Source organism: Myxine glutinosa, chromosome 5 (genome assembly GCF_964187855.1).
Source record: "Myxine glutinosa chromosome 5, kmMyxGlut1.1, whole genome shotgun sequence".
Classification (NCBI taxonomy): Eukaryota; Metazoa; Chordata; class Myxini; order Myxiniformes; family Myxinidae; genus Myxine; species Myxine glutinosa.
In genome coordinates, this window is record NC_136265.1 from 112,441,641 (window position 1) to 112,459,841 (window position 18,201).

An 18,201-nucleotide genomic window follows, 5' to 3' on the forward strand; every position below is an offset into this window, starting at 1 on the left:
TGGAAAGCTCTTGGTGAACGTCATCTCGGGATATGCTCCGCAGGTTGGTCGAAGCGATGAAGAAAAGGACAAGTTCTGGTGTGCGATAGAGAAGCTGATGGAAAACGTGAAAGATGAGGAAGTTGTTGTGGTAGGAGGAGACCTAAATGGACATGTGGGAAGGAGTATGGATGGTTTTGACGGAGTTCATGGGGGTTACGGATATGGTGTGAGAAATGGAGAAGGTGAAAGGATTTTGGAGTTTGCTGATGGAGCTGATTTGTTGATTTGTAATACTCAGTTCCAGAAAGAGGATAATAAGCTTGTTACATACACGTCAGGTGGGTCGACGACAACCGTTGACTACCTGATGGTGCGTAGGCGAGATAGGGGGCACCTCCGGGACACAAAGGTGATACCGGGGGAGGAGGCTGTTTCACAGCACCACTTGGTTGTCTGCGACGTAAGGGTGAAAGGTGCGAGGAGAGCTCGGCGGATGAAGTACCAACCGAGAATGAAGGTGTGGAGGTTGAAAGAGGTGACAGTAAGGGAGGCATTAAAAGGGAGGCTGAGTCGGGTCGAGGATGATGTGGTTGAGCTTGAAAGTGGTTGGATGTCGATTAAAGCTAGTCTGTTGGGAGCCGTTGGTGAGCGATGTGGATGGACAAAAGGACCACCGAGGCACTCGGAAACATGGTGGTGGGATGATGAAGTTGGAAAGAGGATTGACGAGAAGAGGAAGAAGTTCAAGGAGTGGCAGAAGGCGAAGGGTACGGGAGCAGAAACAGCGGAGCATGAAAGTTATAAGGCAGCCAGGAAGGCTGCAAAGAAAGAGGTAGCAAAGGCGCAGTAGGAAAATGTTCGGAGAACGCTTGGATTCGGAAGAGGGTCAGAAAGCAGTTTTCAGGATTGCGAAGCAGATAGCGAAAGAGAGGTGTGATGTGATGGGGGTGAGTTGCTTGAAGGATGAAGTGGGACAAATCGTTGTCGACCCAGATGGAATTAAAGGAAGATGGAAAAGATATATGGAAATGCTGTTGAATACAGAGAATGAATGGGATGGCAACATAGAGAGTAACCCAGTTTTAGGACCGGCAGAGAAGATAACTGAGAAGGAAGTTGAGGAAGCGATAAAAGCAATGAAGAGTAGAAAAGCGGGAGGGCCGACGGGAGTTGTGGGAGATATGTTGAAGGCAGCAGGAAGTTGGGGTGTGAAGAGAATGACAGAGATCTGTTATCTGGTGGTGAAAGAAGGCCGCATTCCAGTGGATTGGGAACTGAGTACCCTCGTCCCTCGATACAAGGGGAAAGGTGACCCTCTGGAGTGTGGCTCGTACCGAGCGATAAAGTTATTGGAGCATGGAATGAAGGTATTGGAAAGGGTGTTGGAGAGGAGGATAAGGAAGAAAGTTAAGATCGACGAAATGCAGTTTGGATGCATGCCAGGAAGAGGAACGACAGACGCGCTTTTCATTGTGAGGCAGTTGCAGGAGAAGTACATGGAGAAGAGGAAGAAGTTGTTTCTTGGGTTTGTTGATCTGGAGAAAGCATTCGATAGGGTACCACGCAAAGTATTGACATGGGCATTGAGGAAGTTAGGAGTGGAGGAATGGTTGATCAGAGTAGTGATGGCAATGTACAAAAGAGCGCGCACAGCTGTAAGGACGAAGGACGGGAACAGTGGTGAGTTTTGAGGTGAAGGTGGGAGTGCATCAGGGGTCGGTACTAAGTCCACTACTATTTGTAGCTGTGATGGAGGTGCTGGCTCAGAACGTAAAGGAGGGTTTACCGTGGGAGTTGTTGTATGCAGATGATCTGGTGTTGATTGCGGAAAGTATGGATGGACTGAAGGAAAAGATGAACACGTGGAAGGAATGTATGGAGACAAAAGATCTGAAGGTGAATATCGGAAAGACGAAGGTGATGGCAAGTGGTAAAGCATGTGGTGAGGTGGAAAGAACTGGGAAGTGGCCCTGTGCTGTGTGTAGGAAGGGTGTCGGAGTGAACTCCATTCAATGTACAATGTGCGCTGAGTGGGTTCATCAAAAATGTAGTGGTCTGAGAGGGTCATTAACCAGTGTGGCAGCTACATTCAAATGTAAGGTGTGCACAGAGGGAGCTGCAGATGGAGGAAATGTTGAGTTGGATCTTGGAGACGGCGTGAAGCTGGAAGGTGTGAAAACATTTTGCTACCTCGGAGACATGCTGAATGGAGAAGGTGGATCAGACTCGGCAACGGTTGCTCGAGTGAGATGTGCATGGAAGAAGTTTCGGGAACTGAGTGGCGTGCTGATGGTGAGGGGAGTGTCGTTGAAGCTGAAGAGAAAGGTGTATGCTGCATGTGTGAGAAGTGTTATGATTAATAGGAGCGAGACATGGGTAATGAACGTAGAGCAGCAACGAAGGTTGGAAAGGGTGGAAATGCGAATGGTTCGACGGATGTGCGGAGTATCGTTGAGAGAGAGGAAGACAAATGATGAATTGCGAAAGATGATGGGAATAGAGCCTGTGATTGATGCTGTGAAGAGGAACAGGTTGAGATGGTTTGGTCATGTGTTGAGGAAGGATGAAAGTGACTGGTTGAGAAGAGTGATGGAAATGAATGTAGAAGGAAGCAGAGGACGGGGAAGACCGAGAAAGACTTGGCTAAAGATGGTGGAAGAAGAAATGCGGGCAAGGGGGTTAACAAGGAGAGATGCAGAAAATAGGGCAAAATGGAGATTGTCATGGGGACCGCAAGGCTAACCCCCGCTCTAGCAGGGAAAATGGCCTTTAAAATGCATGTTGTTGTTGTATAGAAGGAGACATCAGGATTGTGGGTTTTTGCCAGGATTTTTCTCAGTGATTCTTCGATGACTGTGTTAAAACACACCGACATGCTTGTGATTTTATATACTTGCACAGGTGGTATTGCACCTGTGACGGCAGTTTTTGTTATTCATATCAACAAATGTAGAGCAAACCAAAATTGTTCTGTGCAGACAGACAATCATATGGGTTTAAATGTAATATCCTCTTTTGATGGAGGTCATAGGATGAGTGGGCAGCATTTCGCTTCTTGGAGGGCCCCCAAGAAGCGGATTGTGTTTCCCACTTGTAAAATGGGGAATCGGGCAATAGTGAGCTAAATGGTGTTTTATTAAATTTTATTCGGATTAAAATTGGCAGATTTTCCATTGGATGGGAAAACGGATTAAAATGGACAAATATTTCTATCGGTTAAACCTTTTGGCTGACCTTTTGAGTTCATTTTCAAAATTGAAGTTGGACCAAATTGGAAAAAGGGATTATGCTTGTTTGTCTTGTCTTGTTTGTCTTTTAAATTGGTTTAAAAGTGAATTCTTAAAAAGGGAGCATTGACGTCCTTAAAATGCAGATCAGAAGATTGTGATGATTTTTGAGGGAGATGATTGTGATTTTGTTCATATTATTTTTTTCATTTCATTTTTTATTTTAATTTTCATTCTTTTTAATTTTTTTATTTTAATTTTTTTTTTTTTTTTTTTTTCATTTTTTCATTTTTTTTCATTTTTTATGACTTTGAATGAAAGTCCTCACTTCCTCACTCCTCAGTCCTTTATCCTCACTTGTCTTTTCTTTCCCCCCCCCCTCTCCCTCAAACCATGGCCCCATAGTGCTAAAGTGATGAGTGCGATGATACGACACAGTTCAAATGGTTAAATGATGAGTGTAACGGTTCGCACAGATAGATCGAGGCAGGGGACAGCATGAACATAAAAATCTCTGAAAGCCTTGAAAGGGAAAAAGATATAAAAACAGTAAAGTAATGAGTGCGACCAATAATACACAGTTATCTTTAGGATAATAAAATGAGTGTCGTATTTCGCACAGTATTAATACCCCTAATTGTGGCTTGGTCTTATATCAAGCTCTCATTTAATTGCTTCTTCTTCTTCTTCTTCTTCTTCTTTATTTTTCAATAAAGGATTGATTTTTAATTTTGATTTGGAAATGAGTGCTTCTTCTTTTTGTTTTGAAATGCTTATACAGGAAATGTTTGTTCTGTTGAACGGAAGAAATGTTTATTGTATTAATTAAGTGTGGGCGGTGGGCGAAATCCACAAAGCATGTGAAGATGCACAAAGCCCTGTATTTGTGTACTACCAATGTACGTATACGCATTTTTCAGCAAGGGTGCCGTGAAATAGTCACAAAGAACCACTAAGAGTTTTTTTTCCTTAGCAAGGGTGCTGGGCTTTCACGAAGAACCACTGATATGGTGTACGGCTGTATAATTATTTTACGATTTTGGTACGACAAAGCGGCAGACGAATTAGACATGATTTTCATCTTTTAAATTTTTAACGATTATTTGATATTACTATGACTTCTTGTCAATAGGTATATTAAGTGGTCAGACGATGGCCTTTTGTTATATGCAGTTTTATTTTTCAATGTTGATTATACCACGTGGATGTGGCGATACAGGAAATGTTTGTTTTTCAAATAGATGATTATTATGATATGACCATGATTATAATAGTGATGATAATTATGATGATGATTTTAAAATCATGATGTTATGATTGACAGGAATACGATCAGAAGGGTTTCGGTGTAAAATGATTGCACGGGCTTAAAGGACAACTTTTGAGCCCTGTAAGATTAATGAGGCATGACGAGTAATAGGGTTAAGTGTCAAAATTTTAGCATGCTTGGATAAAATTGGCAAATATTATAAACTAGCAGAAGTACCCGGCATTGCCGGGCGGGGGAGGGGGAAGATGAGGGGAGGGGAACGGGGGGGAGGGGAGGAGAGGGGGTGGGGGGGGGGGGTGAGGGGAGGAGAGGGGGTGAGGGGAGGAGAGGGGGGGGGGGAGGGGAGAAGAGGGGGGGGAAGTACCCAGCATTCCGTGTATAAATGTGAGGGAGAAGAGGGGGGAGGGGGAGAGGGGAGAAGAGGGGGGGAGGGGAAGGGATGGGAGAGGGGTGGGAGGGGGGAGGGAGGAGAGGGGTGGGAGGGGGGAGGGGTGGAGGGGGGAGGGGAGGGGGAGAGGAGTGGGAGGGTGGGGGGAGGGGGAGGGGGAGGGGGAGGGGGGTTGGGGAGGGGGATGGGGATGGGGAGGAGGGAGGGGCGAGGGGAGGGGGAGGGGGAGGGGAAGGGGTAGGGGGGAGGGGAAGGGGTAGGGGGAGGGGAAGGGGTAGGGGTAGGGGGGAGGGGAAGGGGTAGGGGGGAGGGGAAGGGGTAGGGGGAGGGGGAAAAGGGAGGGGGAGTGGGAAAAGGGAGGGGGAAAAGGGAGGGGGAGGGGGAAAAGGGAGGGGGAGGGGGAAAAGGGAGGGGGAGGGGGAAAAGGGAGGGGGAGGGGGAAAAGGGAGGGGGGAGGGGGAAGGGGGAGGGGGGAGGGGGAAGGGGGAGGGGGTAGGGGGAGGGAAGGGGAGGGCCAGTCAACAATGACGTTGCAGTTCTCATGGTCGGAGAGCAGCACAACAATCGCGACATCGTCCTGAATCTTCGCAACAGCACGAAGTGGATTTTGGAGACTCACCGATCCTGTGACGCCCTCCAGTACCGGCGTTGCCGGGCAGGGGAAGGGAGACCCGTACATTCCCAACCCGTACATTCGCCCTCTCGACTCAAGCTCACTTGGACAAAAGCCTCGCACAAATTACACCGTGAAGGCCCAATGGCCATGTCTATGCCACAAATCAAGTACGTGAGCGAGTCGGGCGCACTGAATTGAAAATATATAGAACGCTCATACTCCATGAAAAGTGAAGCTACAATATATTTGAAAAATTTAATTGGTTGCTAGGAGACGGCAGCATGTAAAAACCGTTTGAATATTTGCAATACAGTTTGATCCAGAGGTAAGTGGTATGATCGTGCTCGTTGGTGAACACGGTACATTTAAGGGAAATTATTTTCTGTCATTCTTCTGAGTGGTTGCTTCTCCTTCCCCGTATTTTTGTTCATTTTATTGTTTTTTTCCCACTCTCTTGAGTTGTGGGCCTTCCTTGAGTGGTATTACATTTATCATCATCATCATTGGAATGTCTGTTGTAAAGATACGGACATCAAGTCCGTATCTTGACGCAGAGAGCATCAAGCACCATCTTTTTATACCAGGCAACGGCAACGCACTAACGAAGACCTCGCTCGGCCCCGCCCACAGCAACCTCTCTCGGCCCCGCCCATAGCTGCCTCGCTCGGCCCCGCCCACAGCGATCTCGCCCGGGCCCGCCCACAGCGACCTCGCTCGGTCCCGCCCACAGCGACCTTGCTCGGTCCCTCCCACAGCGGCATCACTCCGCCCTACACGGCACTATCGATATATTATTCGTACAATGCCGGGTACTTCTGCTCGCTGAAAACAAATCTATGTGAAACATGCTAAATACTAATCATGCAGAAGTACCCGGCAAAAACGCAATCACTCTGAAATACGTGCGAACGCGTAACTGAGTTAATGGCGGCAACGAACATCACGTGATCGCTCTGAGCGAATCAGCGCGCTGCTCTGCTTCCGGTCATAATATTTCGCGCTGAGATAAAAATATGGTAAAAACATTATGAAAGAATTTTTTAGGTCAGCCATGTTCGTCCCAGGCTCAATGGCCATATCTGTGCCAAATATCAAGTACGTGAGCCTCTCCGTTTAGGAGTCTATCGGTAACATTACACACACACACACACACACACACACACACACACACACACACACACACACACACACACACACACACACACACACACACACACACACAAACTGTGTTTTATATATATAGATTACGAAATTTTAATTGTCAAGAAGTTTGAGTGATTACCATTTAAATTGGGACATTTTCTCAGTGACCTGTCTCATACCTGTTTGATTGATCTTGGCTGACTATTTCACAAATGGAGGGTTGGGTTGCCTTCAGTGGTTGCTAAACTTGAATTTGTGATATAATGACCAGACAAGATTGAAAAATATGTCAGATATGATCCAGAGGCAGAACGGTGATTTGTCAATTGACAAAAGGTATAGGTCAAAGGTGACGACCAATGATCATATATCTCCATCAGTGGATGGAACTGTTCTGGCAACATTGGGAAACGCTTAGGTATAGAGTTATCTGAATGGTTAATGTGATTTATTGATGAAGATTGATGAATTGATTTAATTGAATACATTGATTGATTGATGAAGGTGAAGTCTCCAGAAAGAAGTTTTGAGATATTTGGGAGACATTAATGTGAAGACAACCTTGGGAAGGAGCAAGGTGGTGAGTTTAGATAGTTATATTACATACATATGTGTGGTTATTTTCTGTTTGATTCCCCCTCAACAGAACGGCAAACGTGCTGACCCATTTTTACTGATCCATTTGACCCAACTACAACACCGATCAGTGCGATTAGGGTGTGGGAAAGCCACAGGACAGGGAGACTCTCTGGCAATCACTTGAAGTCATCAATTGCAAAGGTGGAGAGATACTTCCTGGGAGACTACAGAGTCGAGCTTATAGGACATAAGCTAGGAAATCGTGCATTCAACGTTAAGGTGGAACAAATTTCAGCGATTTTCTTGCAATACACACGGTCGATAGTGGGTGCAGGTGTAATCTAAAAGTGTAGTCTTGGTAGTTATCTGGTACATTGAGTGCATATAGAGTGTTACTCACACACAGGTGAAATGGGGAATGGAGTCTCCAAAGAGAAGCAAGGTCAATTGGACTTGTCCCAAAGAGGTGCTTGTATCAACTACATGCGTCAACGATATGGTGCAGAGTCACTTAAAGATGTGGAATCCTGGTATGAATGGACAAAAGGACGAAAACAGGAATTCCCCATGGATGGCACTTTTGACAGGAACACATTGGAAACACTCAGAGAAGAAATAGAAGCACGAGGGAGACAGAAGTTGGAAGTGGATTGGAAACCATTCTATTACTGGGACATTGAGTCTAGGGAGAGGGAGACCAGAACAAAGATGGGGGGTTTGAAAAAGGAGGTGAAGCAGATACAACACAGGTTGGGCAAGGCAGTGCAGAGTAGTATGCCATCAATCAAAACAGATCCACTTCAATTCGTGGAGGAGGTGCGATTGATTGTGGAAACTCAGTTGCCCACTGCAAGAGACATGGAAATACTTTTGAAGTGGTTAATTCCCAATACCACCACTTTAAGGGACTTAATGCGTGAGGCAAACTGGGTCAATGCGACAGATGGACAGTTGGACATGCCCACGGAGGCTAAGACAGTACAGATGAATAGATTGATAGAGGCCATACAAAAATTGCCACCTGTGACGGATTGGAACAAAGTGGTTACATGCAAGCAGAAATCAGGTGAAGATGCTAGCGATTATTTGGACAGATTGCGAGATGTTTTCCGACTATATTCGGGGATAGACCGGGCACAAAACGACGATGCCTTAAAACCTCTTTTTATTAATGGTTTGTTGCCAAAATTGAAGAGTGAAGTGGAAAGACAGTGTATTGCTTGGGAAGGCAAGCCAATGCAAGAAATATAGAATTATGCCTTGCATCATCAGCGAATTCAGGCCAGGAACAGTGCTGTAAATGCCGGAAAAATTGATGCAATTACAGACACAAGCCCTGATGACTACGAATCAACGCAATAGGTTTCTGGGCAACAACGCAATAATGCAGCAGGAGATAACCGGAGATTGGAGTGGCAACCCAGAGACCCAGAGATGAAGCCCAGAAATACAAGTGAACAGGTGGACAGACAAGGCAACGACAGAAACCGGTGATTTAATTGTGGAGAAATGGGGCATTGGAAAAGAAGATGTCCGTATGTCAACAAAAGACGATTTCGCAAGGGAAAACCAAGATTAAGGGTACCAGTGTTTACCGGTACCTCAAATAACAAATAGGCCGTCATTGCTGTAGATCCCAAATGACGACTGGCCTCAACAGATTAAATCACTAGACTAATATGAATAACTGTTGACGCTTCTTGTGTCTGACAAGTTTTCGGAGCAAGAATGATTTTTACTTTTTGGCTTGTTAGCAAATTAATAATTAATTGATTGGATGCCAAAACTGGATATTTTTGGAACATGATTTAAAAGATCCAGAATTAGAGTTCATTCTGGAAGCTTCATATTTGTAAATTATAAATGTGGTTTTAGGGAGCATTTTGGGCAAAACAAATTTTTATAAAAGTGTGCAATATTGCTTTGCAAATTTTTGGGCAACCAAGTGACAAGCGTCACATGATCATCAGGTGAGAATTTTGGATTATTCTTTTGTATGATTTGCTAGGTCAGTGATCAACTGACATGCAAATGGATGTATTGTCAAATTTGGATACATTATTGTGGGAACCAAAGGGTAATTTCAATGTGACATTATAGGGGTTTTCTGGAAATAAACTTTTGTCTATTTGTGTATTAGCGTTTTTAAAATTGAAGGATACATTTTACGAAATTGAGATAAAATTGACACATATTTTGATCTGTTAAGATGGTTCCAACGCAAACAAATATACATACTATTTGGGTTTGTGTACGTTTGTGTGTTAATGTGTGTGTTGTTGTTTTATGTGTCAATCTTACAAGATTGTTGAAACCAACAATGTACTTGTCTGGAGATAGATAGTTTCATGTGGATGGGATTAAATATCCAGAGAATTCGTAAATTCAAATAGAAATATAATTTGATCATGAAAATTGTCCCTTCTGTTAAGGGAGATGGAATATGACGATTTGATGTGCTGGGTTATGAGCAGCCATTAATTAATAGTAAAATTGTGAGGAGTTTTGGGATTCCGTTGTTAATAGAAATTATATGAGAATAAAAAGCTATTTATGGATATGAGCTTCATAAAAGATGAGGGAGTACAAAATTAGCCAAATTTGGAAGAGGTCTTATACTGACTTCCCAAAGTACTCTGCTCATGGATTTTGACATATATAAACTGGACTTTAATCAGCATATAAATTGTGCTGTATGTATGGATATGTTTTAGGCATAGATGATATGGGCAGAAAGTAAAGAAAATTTTGCTGACTTGAACTATTGTAAGTTTTAACAACGGAAGGCATTGTGCATCTTAAAAAAACCAAGGGGCAGACATGAACGTGCTGTTATGTTATTTACACTCAGAACGCGATGTTACGTGTATCTGCAACATATTTGTTAATCTGACACACCTATATTGGCATACAGGTGTTAGTAGTATTCACTAGTTGCATAGAAATGGATGAGCAACAGTTAAGGTGGCGTAAAACCACTTATTTGGATATTTTCTACAAAAATAGGGGTTTTCAATAAGTGGTAGCTGTACACATGGGATTCACCAAATTAAGTTATGGAGTTTAAACGACGTTACTGGTAAACAGAAGGGGAATGAATAGTAAATAAATTTTTCAATGCTGGGTGGATTAAATGAGATATTACAAAGACTTATAAGAACTATTGTTCTTCCTTATAGCAATAGAAAGAAAATTAGATCTGTTTCTAAAATGAATTTGTTGACCCTTTGAAGTTAATTCTTTGAATTGATTGTTTCACTAGTATTTTGAGTTCACATTGGAAATAGTTTGGTAGACCTTTGGTTAAAACCTTTGGTTGTGGTATTTTGGAACGAATTGACAGACCATAGGTAGTTGCTAAGAATAGAGACAAATATGGACCCTGGGAGATAGGGAGATCAGGATAAGGCACATAATCAGATTTATGTTGCATATTAAGGGATTTTTTCTTATTCACCTTTTAGGAAGCTTGTTAGTTTGGTATATCATGTTGAATGTCATTGACATATAATTATGTTATAGGTATGAACATATGCAAGGGGTAGCTTACATGTTTTTACAGATGGATACAGGTGGGACAAAGGGAAAGACCTTATCAAGACAAGCCGACAAATCAGGGGAAAACAAAGACTTCTACTTCGGATACTCCTTGAAAATGGTGATATTCATCCTGGGAATGAGTTCTCTAGTAGTGGGGACTCTGTGTTGCATGCATTACTTCGGGGTAATGAGAGAACAAAACGCAACATTGGTGGCCGACGTACAAATATATGATTATGCGGTACGACATAAGCAAAGGAGAAGTTTGATGGAAGATAGGGACACACCTTTAGAACCCGATGGATTACACGGGATTAATACTTTTTTACATTTAGCCCACACAAGGGCTGATATAGCAAATGAAAGTAATTGTTGGATATGCACACAAATGCCACATTCTAGTGAGAACGGAGTACCATTGGAGGCAGTTCCTTTTGGTTGGGATGAATTATGTAGTCGCTTCCCAAAGAGGTTGGTAGAAACAATACCTTATTTACCAATGGCGATGATGCGAGGGGACGTTGGTTGGGAAAAAGGGGGATATCAATGTGAGGAACTTGGATGACAGATACTACATGGACCTATAATAATACATATTTTATATGTGGACACAAGGCGTATGTGTATCTCCCACTGACATTGTCAGGATCATGTTTTCTTGGTTTTGTACTTCCACACATGCGCTTGTTAACAAAGTCACCAATGCGCATCCTGCATTCTAGGCAGAAAAGAACTGTTAGTATGGGAGAATGGGTTGGAATGGTAGTATTTCCATTTTATGGAACCTGGAAGGCAGGACATGAACTACGGCAAATGGCATTGGCTATAGAAACATTGGCAAATAAAACAGCTAGTGGATTGACAAACCTTACAAGTGAGCTGGCAGCAACAAGCACCATGGCATTACAAAATCGTATGGCATTAGATATGCTGTTAGCGGAAAAAGGAGGTACATGCGCAGTGATTGGTACAGATTGTTGTACATATATACCTGATAATTTGGGAGACGTTTATAACATAGCCGATACAATAAGACAAGAGGGAGCAAGATATCACGATTATGTACATGGGGGTGCCTTTGCATGGTTGGAAAACACATTCGGAGGAGTGGCAGCTAAGATACTCCAATACTTGTTTGTTGGATTAGTAGTTATATTGGCAATAGTTTTAGTAGTGGCTTGCTTGAAAACCTTAGTAACGGTGGGTTTGAATAAGATAACAAATAACGCTATGATAGTGCATGAAGCACCACATGCAGAAATAAATGAAGTGACAAATGAGGAAATACATGTGGCACCAGAAGAGGAAGACTTTTTTGGCAACATAAATGTTGAGATTAAAAGATTGAATCAAGTGATGTTGCAAATGAGTACAGTAGAGCTAAGATAAGGGCATAACAAACCATTGTGCATTGTGTCCGTTTTACGAGTTAGGGAACTCATATCACCATAAGTTCCACTATTAAAAGAAAAAGTGAGGAGGGCTATGCTAATAATACATTATGCATAGTTTGCTGTTTGCAAGATTTGTTGGGAATTAGATATTCCTGTTTGTGATTTTACTTATATACACTCAACTAATAATGCATTTATTTCTTTGAGTAGTGTTAAAATAACTGCATGAGTTTAGTTTTTGAATTATATGAACCTGAAAGAAATTGTGGATGTTATTCTTAGTTTAGTAGTATAAAACACATACCTGATTTGAATATTATTCGTGTGAAGCTGTTATAAGATATACATGATTAGTTAAAATATAGTGATTTCATGTTACAATGTACCCCATCTGATTCAATCTGTGTGGCGAGCAGATATAAATGTGGCTGAGTAAAGGAAAGACCAGGTCACATTTCAAATGGAGTGATGACGACATCTGGAAAGAAGTTCAAAAAGAAAATTTGTGACTAAAATGAAGTGAATTTTGGCATACACCCTCCGTCTCAAAGAATGGTGAAGACATACTCCTTTGTAAGATTGGAGATGGATGTTTACCTTCACCAAGGGAGATTTATGTGACCATTGGCCTGGATCACATTGCAACATATGAAAGAAGGGCGATCACCTACTTTTGTTCGAATGCTTCGGACATTCATCACGTCAGCAATTGCAGGACAACGACATTTTACCTGCAACTTCCACGGGATGCGGTGACGTGTGTTATTACTTCACCAACTTCCGGGGAGCCAGCATGGAGCTGCAAGCAAACGGCTGTGCTTTTTCCTTCACAACAGCTGTGCACGGTTCTGCTGGGTGCTCCTGGTATGGACCATGGACAACTTGAACGCCATGGTCCCAACATCATTGCGGATGCATCCGGCATCCCTGTTCCACATCTTGCTGGCCAATCAACATCACATCAATACTTGCTCCATACTCATGATGAGTGAGGAGGCAAGTCGACGACAATTGGACGAAGGCCTTGTTCAAATCTACTATGGCTCACAGCAAGAGTGGCAAGAATGTTACATGCAAAGCAGGGGCAGTTTGTGACTCGGCCCAGCTATCACAACAGCAGAAAATCCTACGCAAAATAGTGTAGATGCCATGAAGACATCAGAAGATAATGTGTCATACTTGAATTTCAAACACGATTGATCAGCCCCTTCTTTTCAATAAAAAAGTCAACATTTGTGTCAAAGCAAACGTATTGCCAAATGTTGCAGATGTTTTATTATTTTAATGGTGAACTGAAATTATTGTGTTTTGGTAAAGGTGAAGTGTTGTATGCTTTATGCAAATGAAGTGAATTGCATTATTAATATGGAAAGAGAAATGTTTTGTGATCATATTCTTCCAGAATGACGGTGTATGCCTTATGTATGGGAAAATTGGATTACCAAATTTATGGTTCGAATATTAAATAGGTTGATGTTTAGATTAATGATTAATATAAACAACAAAAGAAAAAATGAGGGATTGTGGGAGAAAACCAAAAAGTATATGTGTTCATATATTTCCATATACTTCTCCTTCTCCAAAAATGTGTTTTTGTCTAAAGTATAGAAATGGAATCTGGAGGAGAAAAGGCTTGCATGGACAGGTCAAGAATTGACCTACAAAGGAGATAAAAAGGTGCTTAATTATCCCAACTGATAATAACTGTCTAAGATGGATTTCAGAATTCTCCAAGACAAAAACCAGAATGTCTCATTGTCTTAGCCGAGAGAGTCTGCTCGGAGACTTACATTCCATACCATATATGGGAGTGAAGATTAAAAATATAAGGAAGATGGGACTTGGAGAAGGCAGTGGCGCTGGACGAAGGAACGAAGGAAGATCTACAAAGGAGGAGAAGATCATGCCACGACCGGCTGAACAAGGCTTTGTTAAAGTATAGTTCGTTTAGTATGGTATTTTACCTTGCATCAGTTCGTAATTCCCTACCCTCCCTTTTGAGTTAAATAAACCGAACATAAGAACAAAGTGGAGTCTTCCATCCTTCTTCCATTAAGAAATAGAACTCTTCCACAACACCTTCGCAACTCTTCCACCTAGTTTTGTCATAATTCATCTACATAGTTTTCAAATATCATACGACTGTATCTGTTGTTTTTGGCCCCATCTCTCAATGGTGAAAAATCACCTGGAAAATTGGAAACAAATATTGTATCCGAATCCGGATTCGGATCTTCACCAAGATTGATTTGGCCTTGTCAAACATCCCACCTGTCCACCAAGATTTGTCTGAATCCGTCAACATTTTGAGACATCCTGCTCACAAAAAACAAAGTCAGGGGAAAAAACAATCTCCATGCACCTTTGGTGACTGAGGAAAAAACATGGGCAAACATGGGCATTCAAAAAGATTTAAAAAATAATTATTTTTCCCCACACAAGTAGTTATAGTTGGGCCAGATATGCATTTCTAGAACTTGAACAAGTTCATTTCTCACAAATTTCACACCTAAACGCCAATATTAACCCGACGCCTCACCCGAAGCTGAAGTCTAAGCCATAACCTCACCACAAGCCTGTTTAAATCGAAGCTTACGCCCACTCCTCACCCAGGGCCTACGTCCTCTCCTCACCCCAAGCCTACGTCCTCTCCTCACCCCAAGCCTACGTCCTCTCCTCACCCCAAGCCTACGCCCACTCCTCACCCCAAGCCTATGCCCACTCCTCACCCAAAGCCTACATCCTCTCCTCACCCCAAGTCAAGCCTGTGCCCACGCCTCACCCCAAGTCTGTCTAAATCTAAACATATGCCTCACCCCAAGCTCACGCCTCACCCCAAGCATACGCCCACTCCTCACCCCAAGCCTATGCCCACACATCACCCCAAGCTGATGCCCACTCCTCACCCAAAGCCTACGCCTCACCCCAAGCCTACACCCACGCATCACGCCAAGCCTCCGCCCACGCATCATCCCAAGCCTAAGCCCACGCATCACCACAAGCCTATGCCCACACATCACCCCAGGCCTCCGCCCACGCATCACCCCAAGCCTCCGCCCACGCATCACCCCAAGCCTCCGCCCACGCATCACCCCAAGCCTCCGCCCACGCATCACCACAAGCCTACGCCCACACATCACCACAAGCCTTCGCCCACACATCACCACAAGCCTTCACCCACACATCACCACAAGCCTACGCCCACACATCACCACAAGCCTACGCCCACACATCACCACAAGCCAACGCCCACGCATCACCCCAAGCCTACGTCCACACATCACCCCAAGCCTACGCCTACTCCTCACCCAAAGCCTGTCTAAATCCAAGCATGCGCCTCAGCCAGAGCCAAGCCTACGCCCACACCTCACCCCAAGCCAAGCCTACGCCCATGCCCACACCTCACCCCAAGCCAAGCCTACGCCCACACCTCACCCCAAGCCAAGCCTACGCCAATGCCCACACCTCACCCCAAGCCAAGCCTACGCCCATGCCCACACCTCACCCCAAGCCAAGCCTACGCTCACACCTCATCCCAAGCCTGTCTAAATCTAAACAAATGCATCACCCCAAGCCCACGCCTCACCCCAAGCCTCCCCCTCACCCCAAGCCTACCCCCTCACCCCAAGCCTACCCCCTCACCCCAAGCCTGCGCCCACGCCTCATGCTCACGACTACACCTCACCCCAAGCCCATGCCTCACCCCAAGCCCACGCCTCACCCCAAGCCCACCCCTCACCCCAAGCCCACCCCTCACCCCAAGCCCACCCCTCACCCCAAGCCCACCCCTCACCCCAAGCCTACCCCTCACCCCAAGCCTACCCCTCACCCCAAGCCTACCCCTCACCCAAGCCTACCCCTCACCCCAAGCCTACCCCTCACCCAAGCCTGCGCCCATGCCTCACCCCAAGCCTGCGCCCACACCCAAAGCTTCACCCAAAGCTTCACCCAAAGCCTCAGTCCCACAATAAGCATTATATGTTGGAGCTCTGAGTTCCAGTCGTTTTTGGTGCTGCATAGAAGGAAAGGAAATGATGACCAAGACAAGAGAGACTGATCTCATGATTGATTCTTCATTTTGGCAGTATCTTTTTATTATTTGCAATGAAGGTTGCTTCTTCATCATAAAATACTTGGGGATGAAAAGTTGTGGTAATACACTGCATGGCAATGGTTTTCATGGTAGCAAGCTGTTTGGCAATAAATACTACTTGGTGATGATCCATTGGTTAGTGATAAACATTACATGGTGCTGAGATCAGTTTCTCGAAAAGATTTATGCAGAAATAAATTATAATATCCTCAATAGGCAATACATTGACTCACCAAGACCTGCAATGCGCAACAAATGCTGTGCTCCCTCACGTACAGAAGCTGCTAATGTCACCTCGACAAACGCCTTCACATCCAACTGGTCTATCAGCGCCAACCACGATGAGCTTTCGGTCTGCACAGGATCATAGGGCATTGTGTCTGTGCCATGCACAAACACAGGTCAAAAGAGAACATTTGGAAACCTCTGGCAACATGGGGCAACACGACGCAGGACGTGGCACGGCGACGCGACGCAGGACATGGCACGGCGACGCGACGCAGGACATGGCACGGCGACGCGATGCAGGACACGGCACGGCGACGTGACGCAGGACACGGCACGGAGACGCGACGCAGGACACGGCACGGCGACGCGAGGCAGGACACGGCACGGCGACGCGACGCAGGACACGGCACGGCGACGCGACGCAGGACGTGGCACGGTGACGCGACGCAGGACGTGGCACGGCGACGCGACGCAGGACATGGCACGGCGACGCGACGCAGGACATGGCACGGCGATGCGACGTAGGACATGGCACGGCGACGCGACGCAGGACATGGCACGGCGACGCGACGCAGGACGTGGCACGGCGACGCGACGCAGGAGGTGGCACGGCGACGCGACGCAGGAGGTGGCACGGCGACGCGACGCAGGAGGTGGCACGGCGACGCGACGCAGGAGGTGGCACGGCGACGCGACACAGGACGTGGCACGGCGACGCGACGCAGGACGTGGCACGGCGACGCGACGCAGGACGTGGCACGGCGACGCGACGCAGGACGTGGCACGGCGACGCGACGCAGGACATGGCACGGCGACGCGACGCAGGACATGGCACGGCGACGCGACGCAGGACATGGCACGACGACGCGACGCAGGACACGGCACGGCGACGCGACGCAGGACACGGCACGGCGACGTGACGCAGGACACGGCACGGCGACACGACACACTGAATGGCACGGCGACGCGACACACTGCATGGCACGGCGATGCGGCGCAGGACAGGGCACGGCGACGCGGCACAGGACAGGGCACAGCGACGCGGCACAGGGCACGGCAATGTGGCGCGTAGCAGGGCACGGCGACGTGACGCGAAGCAGGGCACGGCGACGCGACGCGACGCGAAGGCAACGCGATGCAGGACAACGCAGGATATGGAAACGCGACGTAGGACACGTCAACGCGACGCAGGACATGGAAACACAACGCAGGAGATGGCAATGCAGCACATGGCAATGCGACACAGGATAAGGAAACACAGGGCATGCCCACTAAACTAGCATATTCAATAGAACGCAGGGCAACACAATGCAATGCAGGACAATGTTACACAGCAATGCAGGATACATTAGTTAGTTTGAACGAAAGACAAAAATGATAGCAAATATTGTGGATGTTAGTGGAATTGCCAGGTTATAAGGTGGGGTAGGAATCCAGTCCTTTTATCAACATTGAGAGGCATTATTGTCAAATCTCAAATGAAAAAAACAAAACAACCACACCAACTAAAATAAATAAATAAAATAAAGAGTTCAAAACCAAAAGGACCGGTGTACTTACCGAGGTTCCCAATAACAACATGGCCAAGCACGTACAGACCACCCTTTTTAAGGTGATTCAGGAAACGGATGAGTCCGCAAGCACCACGAGGATTGGCAACAAGCAGCAAAATCTGAGGTCTCCAGAACTTCACGTGCTCCTTACGAACATCCAGTTTCAGCAGATACTTCCGCACCTGAAT

General features: G+C 45.4%; 1 protein-coding gene across 3 annotated transcripts in view; it reads right to left on the minus strand.

Moving 5' to 3' along the window:
* Positions 1-18,201, minus strand: part of SLC12A9 (solute carrier family 12 member 9) — a 162,882-nt gene that overhangs the window by 9,601 nt on the left and 135,080 nt on the right. For all 3 annotated transcript variants that reach the window (XM_068116578.2, XM_068116579.2, XM_068116576.2), the window contains 2 exons: positions 18,021-18,195; positions 16,466-16,612 (listed from right to left, as the gene is read on the minus strand). In XM_068116578.2, the coding sequence (XP_067972679.2) occupies positions 16,466-16,612; positions 18,021-18,195 (322 nt within the window). The remainder of the gene's footprint in view (positions 1-16,465; positions 16,613-18,020; positions 18,196-18,201) is intronic.